The sequence below is a fragment of the Aedes aegypti genome, chromosome 3 (assembly GCF_002204515.2).
Source record: "Aedes aegypti strain LVP_AGWG chromosome 3, AaegL5.0 Primary Assembly, whole genome shotgun sequence".
NCBI classification, from domain to species: Eukaryota; Metazoa; Arthropoda; class Insecta; order Diptera; family Culicidae; genus Aedes; species Aedes aegypti.
The window spans coordinates 284,921,496-284,936,574 of record NC_035109.1 but is presented as its reverse complement, the minus strand read 5'-3'; the positions used below and the strand labels follow the sequence as shown (position 1 = coordinate 284,936,574).

Here is a 15,079-nt window from a genome sequence, read left to right as displayed (position 1 = left end):
AAAAAGTGTTACGAGGGGGTGGGTGGGTGTCAAAAATGGTCATTTTTGGCGTTATGAAATTTGTGAATAAACCCTAAGGGAAACGCTGGACGGTGTGCAGAATAGTGTGGAGATTTCCGGCGAACATTCGACAGGGTGATGACCGAAGGTCCTATATGGGCATGAAGCATGGACCATGCTGCAAGAGGACATGCAAGCACTTGGAGTGTTCGAACGACGGGTGCTTAGGACCATCTTTGGCGGTGTGCAGGAGAACGGTGCAGGGCGGCGTAGAATGAACCAGGCCCTAGGCGAACCCAGTATTAAGAAAGGTGGCGAAAGAAGGCAGGGCATGATGCAAGACTACCGGTCAAAAACCCTGCAAAGATGGTGTACGCGTCGAATCCAGTTGGTACAAGAAGGCGTGCAATACAGCGAGCGAGGTAGTTGAATCAAGTGCAACAGGATCTGGAGAGCGTGGGACAAAATCGAAGTAGGAGGGACACAACCATGGACCGAGTAATTTGCCGTAACATCGTTAACGAGATTTTATCAAATTAATTAATGTAACATCAAGAAAATGAATAAACATATAATGCATTAGGAAACCAGATATATTTTTAAATCGTGAATGATCGCTAGGTGATCTTTCAGTTGCCCATATGGCTGTGAAATTATCACATAGAGTAAGGTACACTTCGTTTGTCAACGGTACAGCAATAATAGAGTTTACAATCTTTAAAGCAAGTGAACTATCGGCTCGTAGCACAATACAGCGCGGTAAAATTTAAGATTCATATTAACAGACAGTTGATACATAACTCAAGCTTTGCTTTATCATCTTACGCTTCGTAAAGTAGCATGCGCGCAGAGCATTCTCTCCCAACAAGATTCGCGTATAAGCGCGTGTTCTCATCCGGGTGCTTCAGACCAATCATTTTCTAGAAGAATGAGAGCATAGAGTATTACAAAATCCTATTTCCCTGCTGAGAATATACCAGCTTACCATATACAGCGAATACCGCCGATAAGAACTGCCATGCAGAATGAGCACCTTTTCTATATCCTCAGGTCCCACCGCATTCCGGTCCACGGCTTTGGGATCCTCGTTCAGGCGGCAATACTTGTTTTGGTCTAGCTTTTGTACAACTCGTGCGTCCAGCAGGTGCCAGCTGTACACTTCCGGACACAGCAGATACGACGGATAAAGATTGCTCTTGTAGCGCATCTTGGGACACGAGTGGATGTAGAATCCCATGTAGTAGTTGGCAATACTGGGCGTGTGCTGGTGTAGCTTGCGCGTGAATGCTAGTTCCCTGTAAGGTTGTTGAAAGGGGTGAGTGATGGTAAGATTCATTTGGTAGAAACTTATATTATAACTATAATAGTGACAGACAAACCTTCAGGACCACCTTACTCAAATTTATCTTAAACGCTGAATTGCAATGTTTGTAGTACATTCCAAATGTGATTTTGATCATTGAACAATTCAATTTTACTAATACAAAATTTGCAGAACGTAATAAACAGGCAGGAACATCCCTGGGCAAAGGCACAACCTTGTGATCAGCTTGATTGCTGTCAGGTCTCGGGGCTTAAATGTATCTTTACTCTGAAGAGAAAGATGCACACTAGTGGTGCCAATGGCGATAATAATCAAAAGTGTTTTTAATGAACACTATTGATTAACATTGCCGTGAACTGATACTTTACGTGGTCTTTTATGAAGCGGCCCTCGTTTGTTTTTTTTTCTATACGTATTTTATTTATATTTCCAGACACTCATCCGGAGCATTATTTTATTTGTTTTAAAGTGCATCAAAACCTCCTAACATTGAAGAAATCGTGCTGAACAGGAACACACAGGGCCGTACAAGGATACAACAGAATCTTATTCAAACCGTTTCTTATACTAATAATATCACTATTGACTAATTGTACCACTCTCTTTTCGTCAGCTAGCGTCATTTCAGGATTAAGTTTTTCATTACAGCATTGAATAGATTATAAAAACTGATAAAGTGATCAAATTGAAGCATGGAACATATGCGTTATGAAAGAAGTTTTGTGCTGGTCAAGCGAATGCCGTCAGACTAAAAAACTTGTGACTAATCGCTATCTCTATTTATAGGTACCCGTAACCACAAATAGGAATAGTAACTCATGAGAAAAAAAAAACTAGTATATAAGTGAGTAGGAACTAACACCCCCAACACTGAAAAGGTAAGCACATATCCTATTCCATTACCCTAAAACACTTCTAGGAAGGAACAAAATTATCAGAGATAACTACAATTTTAATAATCTGATAGTGTCGGTTAGAGTTTTCAAACAACGTCAAGAACAAATTTCTTTTATAGGCGCGGTAAAAATTAGAAACATTTTATTCGCCGAGGTTGGTTTTACTCGTTTAGTGAAAGTATGATCAGTATAATCTGTGCTTCATTGTTGCAGGACATTGTTCTCATTATTATTTCGGCCTTCAGCCCATCGGCGGGATCACCTTAAAAAGATATATGAATAATTCCGTTGCTGGTTTTGATCATGTTACTAAGAAAATAGTGATAATGTGATAATATAGTGAGATGACGTTATTAATTATTTATTTATTTAGTTGGTGTTACATCAATGATTTGATAAAACCTCGTTAACGATGTTACGCCAATTTACTCGGTCCATGGCTGTGTCTCTCCAACTTCGATTTTGGCCCACGTTCTCCAGATCTTGTTGCACCTGATCGAGCCACCTCGCTCGCTGTGCTCCCCGCCTTCTTGTGCTAACCGGATTCGACGCGAACACCATCTTTGCAGGATTGTTGTCCGGTAGTCTTGCAACATGTCCTGCCCAGCGCACCCTTCCGGCTTTCGCAACCTTCTGGATACTTGGTTCGCCGTAGAGCCTAGCGAGCTCGTGGTTCATTCTCCGCCGCCACACACCGTTCTCCTGCACTCCGCCAAAGATCGTCCTAAGCACCCTTCGTTCGAACACTCCAAGTGCTTGCAAGTCCTCTTCCAGCATGGTCCATGCTTCATGTCCATAGAGGACCACCGGTCTTATAAGCGTTTTGTACATGGTACATTTAGTGCGGGGGTGAATCTTTCTCGACCGCAGCTTCTTCTGGAGCCCATAGTAGGCGCGACTTCCACTGATGATGCGTCTCCGTATTTCACGACTAACGTTGTTGTCAGCCGTTAACAAGGATCCGAGGTAGACGAACTCATCAACCACCTCAAAAATATCCCCGTCTATCGTAACACTGCTTCCTAGGCGGGCTCTGTCGCGCTCGATTCCGCCTATCAGCATGTACTTTGTTTTTGACGCATTCACCACCAGGCCGACTTTTGTCGCTTCACGTTTCAGGCGGGTGTACAGGTCTGCCACCGTTCCAAATGTTCTGCCGACAATATCCATATCATCCGCGAAGCAAACAAATTGGCTGGATCTTGTGAAAATCGTACCTCGGTTATTGAACCCGGTTCTCCGCATGACACCTTCTAGCGCGATGTTGAACAGCAGGCACGAAAGTCCATCACCCTGTCGAAGTCCCCGGCGGGATTCGAACGAACTGGAATGTTCGCCCGAAATCTTCACGCTATTCAGCACACCGTCCATTGTTGCTCTTATTAGTCTTGTGAGCTTCCCGGGAAAGCTGTACTCGTCCATGATTTTACATAGCTCTTCGCGGTCGATGCTATCATAAGCCGCTTTGAAATCGATGAACAGGTGATGCGTTGGGACTTGGTATTCACGGCATTTCTGGAGGATTTGCCGTACAGTGGAGATTTGGTCCGTTGTCGAGCGGCCGTTGATGAAACCAGCTTGATAACTTCCCACAAACTCATTTGTTATTGGTGATAGACGACGGAAGATAATCTGGGATAGCACTTTGTAGGCGGCATTCAGGATAGTGATCGCACGATAGTTTTCACATTCCAGTTTGTCGCCCTTCTTGTAGATGGGGCATATAACCCCTTGCTTCCACTCCTCCGGCAGCTGTTCCGTTTCCCAGATTCTGACAATCAGTCGGTGCAGACAGGTGGCTAACCTCTCCGGGCCCATTTTGATGAGTTCAGCTCCAATACCATCCTTACCAGCGGCCTTGTTATTCTTGAGCTGGTTGATGGCATCCTTAACTTCCCTCAATGTGGGGGCAGGTTGGTTTCCTTCATCCGCCGTGCTGATGTAGTTACTTCCTCCGCTGTCGTGACACTCGGCGCCTGTGTTCTCCGTGCCATTCAGGTGTTCATCGTAGTGCTGCTTCCACCTTTCAATCACCTCACGTCCGTCCGTCAAGATGCTTCCGTCCTTATCCCTACACATTTCGGCTCGCGGCACGAAGCCTTTTCGGGATGCGTTAAGCTTCTCGTACAACTTTCGCGTTTCTTGTGAACGATGCAGCTGTTCCATTTCTTCACATTCCGCTTCTTCCAGGCGGCGCTTTTTGTCCCGGAATAGGCGGGTTTGCTGCTTTCGTTTTCTTTTATATCGCTCCACGTTTTGTCGCGTTCCTTGCTGCAGCATTGCAGCCCGCGCTGCATCCTTCTCCTCCAAAACCTGCCTGCATTCTTCGTCGAACCAATCGTTACATGTCCTCCTTTCCACGTACCCGACGATGCTCTCGGCTGCGCCATCAACACTGCTTTTATGTTGCTCCAGCAGTCTTCAAGAGGGGCTTCGTCAAGCTCGCCCTCTTCCGGCAACGCTTCCTCGAGATGCTGCGCGTATGCGGCAGCGACGTTCGGTTGAGCCAGTCGCGCTAGGTTATACCGAGGCGGGCGTCGATACCGTACATTGTTGATAACGGATAGTTTTTGGCGCAGTTTCACCATCACTAGATAGTGATCAGAGTCGATGTTAGCGCCACGATAGGTTCTGACGTCGGTAATATCGGAGAAGTGCCGTCCATCGATCAAAACGTGGTCGATTTGTGATTCCGTCTGCAGTGGTGATCTCCAGGTGAATCGATACGGGAGGCTGTGCTGGAAGTAGGTGCTGCGAATGGCCATGTTCTTGGAGGCGGCAAAATCTATCAGTCGTAGGCCGTTCTCGTTCGTCAGCCGGTGGGCGCTGAACTTTCCAATCGTCGGTCTGAACTCCTCCTCCTGGCCAACCTGAGCGTTCAAATCTCCTATGATGATCTTAACGTCGTGGCTTGGGCAGCGGTCGTACTCGCGTTCGAGCTGCGCGTAAAATGCGTCCTTGTCATCATCAGTGCTTCCGGAGTGTGGGCTATGCACGTTGATTATGCTGAAGTTAAAGAATCGGCCTTTGATTCTTAACTTGCACATTCGTTCATTGATCGGCCACCACCCGATCACGCGCCTTTGCATATCACCCATCACTATAAAAGCTGTTCCCAGCTCACGTGTGTTGCCGCAGCTCTGGTAGATGGTATGATTACCTCTAAACGTTCGCACCATCGAACCTGTCCAGCACACCTCCTGCAGCGCTACGATGTCGAAACCGCGGATCTTCAGTACATCGGAGAGTATGCGTGTGCTTCCGATGAAGTTGAGAGATTTGCAGTTCCACGTACCGAGTTTCTAATCGCTAGTCCATTTTCGTCGCTGTGGTCTTTGCCGATTGTTCCGGTCCGTATTCTCTCGTTGACGTTCCTGTGCTGATGTGTTTTTACGGTTGGCTTGCAGGGCCTGACACCAACCCCCTAGATTTCCGGAGGACCATTCCCCCTAAATGTTCGGAGGGCCATAGTGCGCAGTTTAGCTTAGAGTCCTTCTCTGGCACTCGGACGATGATCAGCCGCCCCTGACATGGGGAACAGACGCTGTTGTGAGCCGCTCCTAACATGGAGTACAGACGCTCCAGGTTTGCAGAAGCAAAAGCAAACCCCCCCTTCCCTGTCAGCATACGACCAAAGTTCCCACCGGGGGTTGGTTACCCGATCTTCCCTGAGGTTACTCGTACCCCGGCCAGTACCGCGAGGAGGTAGGGATAGGAGTTGCTGGGCAAGAGGCTAAGGACCGCACAGAGGGGTCTATTTTATTCCTTCAGGTACGCGAGGTACCAATGGTACGCCATGCCCAGCCATTTACCAACCATGACGTTATTAAGGACTGTTCATTTAAGAAAGTGGACACGTGTTTTTTACAGTAAACTGTTTATTTTCGAACAAATTCATGAGTTTACCTAAAATACATGGAAATCAACGTAATTTCGATCAAATTCACATAAATTTGAACATTTATTGAGCATTGCTGGAGAATGCTCTTACTTTTCTTTTGATACCTCCCATAAAATTCTGCACAACTTTTTTCGGAACTTTTCGAACTGCTTTTTGAACTGCTGACCACATTTTCTTGAAAAAATCGATGGAGCTTGCTTCTCTTCCATCCTTCTTAAGATGCCGTTTGATTATTGCCCAATATGTTTCAATGAGGCGTAGTTCTGAGCAATTTGATGGATTCGATCATTTTTCTACAAATTCGACTTATTCCTTCTTGAGCATCTCCAAAGTAGCTGAAGCATAGTGAGCCGATGCTAGGTCTGGCAAAAACAATGGAGGCATGGTATGCTTTCAGTAGATGGGCAGAAGCCATTTTTTAATGCATTCAGTTCTGTAATTTTCGCCGTTGATTGAACCCGTCGTGAAATATGTAGTACTTTCATACCGCAGGAGAAAATTGCTTGCCATACCAAATAATTTTTCCCAAATTTTTCTGTTGGGATGTATCGTACGTCGTCAGGAATATCTGTTTTGGCCACAGCGTTGAAAAAATTCAATTTGGACACTTCGCGATTTAAGCCAAATCTCGGAACGGCAGTTTTTCTGTACACCATTTGTGCAGAAAAAAATTGAGAGTCGCCATGTCAATTCGACCCATCGTTTAGAATTTAGAATTTTTTTATGTCAACTTTTGTCTGCTGTCAAAATAAACACTTGAGATCACACTGAAACAAAATTTTATTTGTTTTTATGGAATTTTTACACCAAAATGCTAATATTTAGGTGTCCACTTTCTTAAATGAACAGTCCTTATGTCGAATAAGTTTGTGTGGATAATGGTAGTAAGCTACAAAGATGGTGATTATTAGAGTGATGATAGTTGGTGATATTGTGAATATTAGTGATATAACCAACAAGAATCATACTTTTATTTTAATGAAGGTAATGATATTGAGTGTTGATATGATTTATTTATTACAGTGATTTTTTTTAATGAGGAATTTTATACTTTAAACTTGATGAAGTAGTAGTATTTTATTGTTGCTGGGTTATAGAAGTGATGTTAATAATAAAATTGGTATAGATAATGATGACGCTGTTAGTAGAAATTCTGTTGATAATAAAGATGGTGATATCAATACCAGTGAATAGTGCTATGAAGTAATCTAATAATTATCAAGTGAAGTGATAGTGTGAAAAGAACGTTTCCCACCTTCTACCGTAACCTTCTGAGACAGATCGCAACAGTGTCTTCTTGGAAGCCATCTTTCCGTGCACGTCTGGTGAACTGCTTCAGAAGCATTACGTTCCCTTTCCTATCTAAAGTCTAGTTTAGAGCTTCGGACAGTATTCACTGTACGGCTAGCAATATACAAAAAAAACGTAAAAAAAGGCAGGAACATATAAACCTGAAGTTCTTGAGAAAATGCGTGGCAAAAGAGTAGGACCACTGCTAGAAATATATACTGCTTCGCGACTAAAAATGGGTGAACGAGCGTGCGAAGTTCGATTTTCGACCAACTTCGCCGTGTCGCGAGTCACTTCGCTTTAGTGCGCATCTATGCCCTCCACCGTGTGCATTATGCGCACTATTGAGAATTGAGTTGCGACACGACGAAGTTGTTTGTCGTTTCTCTATTACGACGGTCCCTTGCGATGTCGTTTTAGCAAGCTTCGAATGTACTCAAATTAATTTACTTTTTAAGCCCGTGAGCGGGCTACTGGAACATGAGCGGGTACTGGTACGTTGACGGTACATTAATCCATAAGTTTTTGTAGAATATTTTTTATCTTCAAGTACCATCAGTGCACCAGTATCCGCTCATGTACCAGTAGCCCGCTCACACCGAAAAAAGATAAGTTTAAACAAAATAAATATGAAAACTATAGCCACTAGACGATTCAAATCGACAAATTGAATTATACTGTGGACAATCTTTTGCGTATTTACTCAAACTACTTTACTTTTAAAACTCGTGAGCGGGCTACGGGAACATGAGCGGATACTGGTGCACTGATGGTAGTTTTCTAAGTAAACATTGATAATGACGTAGATTTGTTTTAATATGGATAAATTATACGTTTTCTATTTTTTCATCAAAACTATTCAAAAACTCAAAAGTTCATCTACACAAAACAACGTTGTTTGTAGAAGACGGGGAAACTTGGGATTTCCAGATAATAGTATGTAGCCGGAAAATCGTTTTGGAATCGTAAAAGTTATGTTTTTTATTCTGAGACAGTATGTCAAGCGTGTGCTACAATAAGGCCGTAAGTCGCATGATCGATTTCTCTTCAACGAGATGACCGACAGGATCTGCGATATTCTACAAGAAATTATGACATTCAGAAATTTAGCGGATATGAAAATTTTCAGCTGGTGATCTCGAAGTTTTGTCCGCCAGTGTACATACCTTAAGGATGCATATGTCCCCAATGACAAAAACCTAAATTCAGGATCATAGAAAAAGTACACCGAACTGACACAGCTCGGAAGGATATCGATGACTCCCACAGCGATGAGACGATCATCTAACCAGTACTGCTGATGAAACGATCCAAAGCCACAGTTGGGCGAGTTTGAACCCGTAGTAAACTGAAAAATGGTTAAAGTAGAACATTTTCGATATAGATTTTCGTACAAATGGGTTACATTAGCAGGGAAAACCAATTGATTAGCCAGAAAGTGTGGAGAAAAGAGGAATGAAGCAGAGCTGCTTTAAGCGAAGTTTTTTCGTGGGGACCATGAGTCGTACCTTGAGGGGAGACGTGACCAAGAAGGCCAGATATTCGTCAATTTTTTTGGGCGGATCGTTGTGCACCTGGGTTTGGTACTTCTCGTACACTGCGAAAGAGGCTTCTAGGCTTTGTTTGAATTCGGTTGTCGAGGTACAGACGGTAACAAGCTGGCGTTTTCATTTTTATGGATTTACAGGGAGTAATAGTAAGGAGAAAAAGAAAGAAAAAAACAAGGCAGAATTATTAAAACTAGTTTTAAAATAGTCACCTTTAGTGGAGATTTCACAAGAAATCTTTTGTAGCGATCCATTTTCAATTTGGATGCAGGATCTTTGTGAATTTGCATCTGATAGGAACAATAGAGAGCGTATACCAAGTCAGTTGCTCCCTCGTGCGATGGAACTAATTTTACCTGAAAAAGAAGATGTAATAAATATTGTAGTAAGTATGCCTTCCAGCATGGCTAGTAGCAGGTCTCTTTTTAGAGAATTGGACACTTTTTAATTCAAGTATCTGGAAAATCTGAGTAAAGGAAACATTCGGAAAATCACCAACTCCATCCGAATTCGTTCGAAATAGTAGTGTAATCACTAATACTGTCTAGTCCAAATGCTTTTAAACGGACTGTCATTTACATGTCCTTTTTAGTCATGCTATTGAGATTACTCATGTCTTTAACGTGAAAATAGAGTCTTAAATGTCAATTGTCGTTTAATTCTGAACAAAATTTGGCTGTTCAGCTGGTTAGTAGTGCCACTCAGTTGAAGTGCCACTATCATTGAATAAAATACCAAACGATACTAGTCTAGGAACTAGAAGAGATTTTGTCGTAAGATCTTCTGGATGTTTCTATGTAAAAATCTTTGAAAGAAATTGAGATGCTAATGGCAAAATCTCTGGATTAATCCTTGGGGGAATCCCAGAAATTGGAACAGAAGAACAATTGGAAATAAAGTCCTTCTAGAGACATACATTAAAACAGTGACCAAGTTTTTAAAAAGAGATCTGTTACCAGCCCTTTAATAAGTATCTCACTTCACCTCCCATCAATCATCCATAGCTTACCTTTAGCCTATGAGCCGCCTGGTCATCTTCCTTTGGTGCTTCGTCGAGAAAATCCTCCAAACTTTTCTCAACGTTTTTCCCCTTGGCCTCCTTCATCTTCTGTTCAATCTCTTCCGCATTCAATCCTTTCTGTATCAGTTTCTCTCTCTTCCGTTCAATTCTTAGCAGTTTCGCTTTCTTCGGTGGCTGTCCACCCCCACCGGTCGACGACTTGGTGGATAGATTGGAACTACTCCCAGCGTTCCTGTCCTTCGCTAGACATAATCCATCGACGACGTCATGTGAAGGCTCTTCTCTTTCGTCTTCTTTACGATTCAACGCTCGGACGTTATTTAAATCCAATTCCTTCCGAGGATTACGAGCTATGTCTCCCATTTCAATATCTCCGCCGCCACTTTCACCATGAGTCCCAGAACCTCCTTCATCTTCAGCTCCTCCGTCGTCCTTTCCTTTAATACCATCCTTGAGAAACTTGTTGATTCGTTTGATGATCTTTTTGTGCGACTTGCTCAACCGGAAGCTCATCGCATCGCACTTGATCGTGTACGACGGGCAGCAGGTGGTGTTCATTTCCGGCTTGTAGCAGTAGCATCCGGATCGACGCCAGCCCCGGTCAATTAGGTCCTGATAGTCCTGGCATGTCATGGTGTGCGCCCACATTCCTGTAACGAAGCAGACAGAACCGTTTGCATAAAGTTTATCAGAAACACCAAAGTGAAAGTTTCAAATTTGGGAATCGTCATTCAATGATTGACTGTTTAACGATAAACTTGCAACGATTGACGCGCCACCATATTTCATATAACGGAGGTTATTAGAACTAACTTGGAGGTGATGATATGGAGGTTATTTGGCAATTTGGAGGTTCAAATCACCTCCAAACACTAGCGATTTTGCGGTGGGATGTTGACGTTTGATCACGAATAGAGAAGTCCATTAGAAATTAATTCAGCTATTTGCCTAAAGAAATTTTCTTCTGGAGTTCGTTTAGTGCTTTTAAAGAGCTACCTAAGGAAACCTTCCAAGTGTTTCGTTTTAGATACCTTCACGAATTCAACCTGCTATTGTTCTAAAGATAACAACAGAAGTTACCTCTTCGATTACATTAGGAATTCCTCCAAAGATTCAAACAGTCATCCAGGAATGTTTCCAATAATTCTACCATTGTTTACCAAGATTTTTGTTCAAAAACATCCTCAAGAATTCAACCAGTATTTTTTCCAGGAATTTTCTAGGCTTTCCTACAACCTATCGTACAGTTTTTTTTTTTTAATTGTCAAAGAACAGTTAGAAAACCTTCAGGAATTACTCCAAGAATACTTCTTAGATAAATTGCTAAGATAATTGAAAAAGTAATCCATAAAAACTGTTGGATATTATCTTGCAGGAATTCTCTGGGAACCATCAGAAGGAATCCCTGAAGAAATATGCGTAGAAATGATCGGAAGAATTAGTAGAATAATTACTGTAGTATATAAACTGGCGAAAAATCTTAAGAACCTTCCAGTTTTCGCGCGATTGATCACCGCAAAAAGCATGGCGCTGATGTTGTGTACAGAGAACAAGGCTTTATCTTTTTTGTTCTACAAAATACAATAGTTGCTACTGAAGTGTTGATTGAACTTTTGAAAAAGTCATGACGGATATTACTCGAAAATTTGTTTGAAATAACTGCAGAAGCAGTCCTTGAATAGTTGGAGAAAATCTTAGAGAAATTTATGGAGGAACTGGAACATATACATAGTTTCTCGAGTAATCCCTGGAGGACTTTTCGGAGTGAATATAAATAAATTCTTGAAGGAATCCATATGAAAATGCCTGGAAAGAAAATCGAAGAAATTGGCAGAAGAATGCCTGTAGATTTTGCTGGAAAAATCCCTAAAAAAAATCATCGATATCTGGGAAAATCAGTGAAAGAATAAGTCAAAACATATTATGAGTAATCCCTGAGACAGTCTCTGGTAAAATGTTCACAGTTGTAATCCCTGTGAAAATCACAGGGGGTAGAAGCGTTGGAGTGCTCAAGGATTTCCTGAAGCAAATTTTAAAGAAATTTCTCTAACTATCCCTTGAAACACCGCTGAAAGAAATTTCTTGAGGGATCTGGAAGTATGAAGGAAGAATTATTTGAAGAAAGCACAAGGAATCTGAGAAGAAATTCCTGAAGAACTTGTGGATTACTCAGAAACGTTTAAAATTTGTCAGGACGATTCATTGAAAGCAGAGTAAGGAAAATAGTGACAATTTTTTGTTTAAGAAAATATACTATAGAGACCTTCCATTGACAAATATAGACTTTTTAGAGACTTGCATTAAAATAGAGACCGTCGCTACCAGCACTGTGTAGGGGTTCATGGAAAACCCTTTAACGAATTTCTTCGCCTTGGGGACCTTCCTTAGCCGAGTGGTTAGAGCCCGCGGCTACAAAGCAAAGCCATGCTGAAGGTGTCTGTGTTCAATTCCCGGTCGGTCTTGGATCTTTTCGTAAAGGAAGTTTCCTTAACTTCCCTGGGCATCATCGTACCTGCCACACGATACACGAATGCGAAAATGGCAACTTTGGCAAAGAAAGCTCTCAGTTAATAACTGTAGAAGTGCTCATGCTCATAAGAACATTAAGCTGAGAAGCAGGCTCTGTCCCAGTGGGGACAGTATGCGTAATGCCAAGAAGAAGAAGAAGTTCCTGGAAAACCCTTTAACGAATTTCTTCAAAAACTTGGGATTAATCCCATGGAGATTTTCTTGGAAGAACTCCTGTAGGAATCTTTGGAAGATCTACAAAAATAACTACCTTGTATTAAAATAGTGGTCAAAAGTATTTGAAAAGAGACCTCCTAGCAGCCCTGGCTATGCGTTACTGTGAATCGGTTCATAAATGTTATCTAAACAATCCACTAAGATCTCCAAAGAGAAGAGGCTGCGCCCCATCTTTAAGATCTGCTGAATATTTACACCTAACTAGTTTACGGATGAAAATTATGATTTAATGACTAAATAGGTACTCAATTTTTTACCACAAAAGGAAAGTTCCTTTGGACAAAGACCCTTCCCCCCACAGGTGCAACCGAGTATCCGCCTGAACTTACCGTGCGACTGGCAGGATGAGGGTTGCTTGCAGTAACCGCAGCTGTAATCCGATTGCTTTCCATAGAAATCCACTATCGTAAACATCGTCGCCGGCAACTTGAACTAATTTTCAACACTTTTATGGGCTAATTGCACTATTGCTGTAAAAAAAATTTCGTTTTTTCCTCTGCAGAACAAAATTCGGACGATCTGCAAAATAAAACTTTCGTCATCGATTTGATGACAGCCAAAAACAACAACAGTCCAAGGCAGTGCGGCCAGACTATTTTGTACAAATTCCTGCATTCGCTACACCGAACGAAATAAATTTCACGGTTTTTGGACAGTTATTGAGATCTTGCCGAGCGGTGTCACGAACACATTTGCAAATTTGCTGGTTGAAAACACTGCCATTTGATTTTGCTGAGAACAGCTGATCTTTGTTTATATTTTCCACCAGAAATTTTAAGTAGTATTGGTGACATGTACCGTGTATGTACACGAGCGCAGAAACCACTATAAGCCATTTTATGAGACGTTTCGAATCATAATATGAACATATTATGTTTTTGTTTGTTTACCAGCTTTGAAACTTGCTGGCGGCAGGGCTGCCAGATGTACAGATTTCTCTGTATTACACAGATATTTTTATTCTGACACAGATTCAATTTGTATGGAACACAGATTTTCTTTCAATAATTTTTGTATGGACACAGATTTTTTTGTATGGGACACAGATTTTTTAACCTCGTGGATACAGATTTTCTATCAAATCATCTGGCAGCTCTGGCTGGCGGGCCCATTTATTAACGTTTTTTTCCAAGGTACCTGGATTGCTAGGTAAAGCAATCTAAGCAGTCAGTGGATGCGGGGTGTGGTACACGTCGGGGGAGGTGGAAGTGACAGCTGTCGAGTTCGTGTACGTGATTCTGTTTTCAACCCCTTAGAAACTGCGGTTGCTAATGGTTGTTTGTTTTTATCACACAAGCAAAAAATTTTTCACGCTTCAATGCTGGTTTGCTACTGACAAGAAAAGAAATCGCCTATCTCGATGCGTGGGAAATTTCTTCCCAGAAATGGTCGAGAAAATCAAATTTTTCTGATCGCAGTACGCAGTTGAGAAGAAATGGGCCCTTTCACAAATTTCATAACGCTGAAGGGGGTGGGTGGGTGTCAGGCAATGGACATGCCCTATATCAACTGCAGCGATTTGCAGTAGACAAGATGTCCCGGGCCCGATCTATCTGACAAGCCAATCGAGCCCTCTGTCACCATAGAAGATGGTGTCTCCATCATGTCGATAGCCTGGTGGGTGTCCTCGTGATGTTACGGGTCATACAAAATTTGTAAAATATTCATACAAAAAGCGTTACGTGGGGGTGGGTGGGTGTGAAAAAGTTCCATTTTCGGCGTTATGAAATTTGTGAATAAACCCAATGTCATTTCAAATGGAGCTCCCTATAGGAAATTTCTTGACCAATTCAGTCAAGAAATTTCTTTACTTTTCTTGAGCGAAATAGCATACTTAGCTTCAGCCAGAAGTCCTTTTTGCCGAGCAATTGGGTCCTAAAATTTTTAATGAATTCTTGTTTTTATTTGATAACACGAAAGAGCATGCTACTGCAATTCCTTTAGCAATTTTTCCCGCTGAAATAAGGACTATATCATGTTTAAACTTTAATTTCAAAATTTGGTCCATGAATGAACCTTGACACTTTTGATCATGTTTGACGTTCGCTTAGTCGTCAAAAACACCACAGGGCTTTTAGTTTTAACACTGGGGTTGTTCCTATCTGACATTTCGGAAGGAACACGGAAAACAAAATATACCCAAAAATTTTGAGTTTAAGCCAAGTGGTGTGACAAAATCTAAAGAAACATAAAAATATGGTTTCGGGCTTAAACCAACGGAGAACATTAAAAAATTGAGTAAACATGTGTTTTTGGCCTAAACTTAAGCGTTTAGCACTAAAATTGGGACAGGGCTTTAGGACCCTATTAACCTAACAAGAGAAGTAAGTTCTTCAAAATGATTATAATGTGACG

At 41.9% G+C, this 15,079-nt stretch overlaps 1 protein-coding gene across 2 annotated transcripts; it reads right to left on the bottom strand.

Moving 5' to 3' along the window:
* Window positions 1-575: 575 nt before the first annotated feature.
* LOC5567137 (arginyl-tRNA--protein transferase 1) lies at window positions 576-13,301 on the bottom strand. Of its 2 annotated transcripts, none has more exons than XM_001651515.2 (6): window positions 13,054-13,301; window positions 9,968-10,629; window positions 8,920-9,069; window positions 8,578-8,759; window positions 986-1,295; window positions 576-920 (listed from the first exon to the last, which is right to left on the bottom strand). In XM_001651515.2, exons 1-6 carry the CDS (start codon window positions 13,136-13,138, stop codon window positions 822-824), a joined length of 1,488 nt encoding a protein of 495 aa, XP_001651565.1. In that variant the 5' UTR covers window positions 13,139-13,301; the 3' UTR covers window positions 576-821. The 2 variants fall into 2 exon arrangements, with proteins under 2 accessions (XP_001651565.1, XP_001651564.1); XM_001651514.2 differs by lacking the exon at window positions 8,920-9,069 and adding an exon at window positions 9,171-9,314 and having other exon boundaries at window positions 13,054-13,300.
* Window positions 13,302-15,079: the final 1,778 nt, after the last annotated feature.

Excerpts from the sequence above, each read along its gene's own strand:
- LOC5567137 (XM_001651515.2), bottom strand. The coding sequence starts at position 13,138 with ATGTTTACGATAGTGGATTTCTATGGAAAGCAATCGGATTACAGCTGC. Across the intron at positions 10,630-13,053 it reads CTCATCCTGCCAGTCGCACG|GAATGTGGGCGCACACCATG; the intron begins GTAAGTTCAGGC and ends GCTTCGTTACAG. Across the intron at positions 921-985 it reads GGCGGTATTCGCTGTATATG|AAAATGATTGGTCTGAAGCA; the intron begins GTAAGCTGGTAT and ends TCATTCTTCTAG.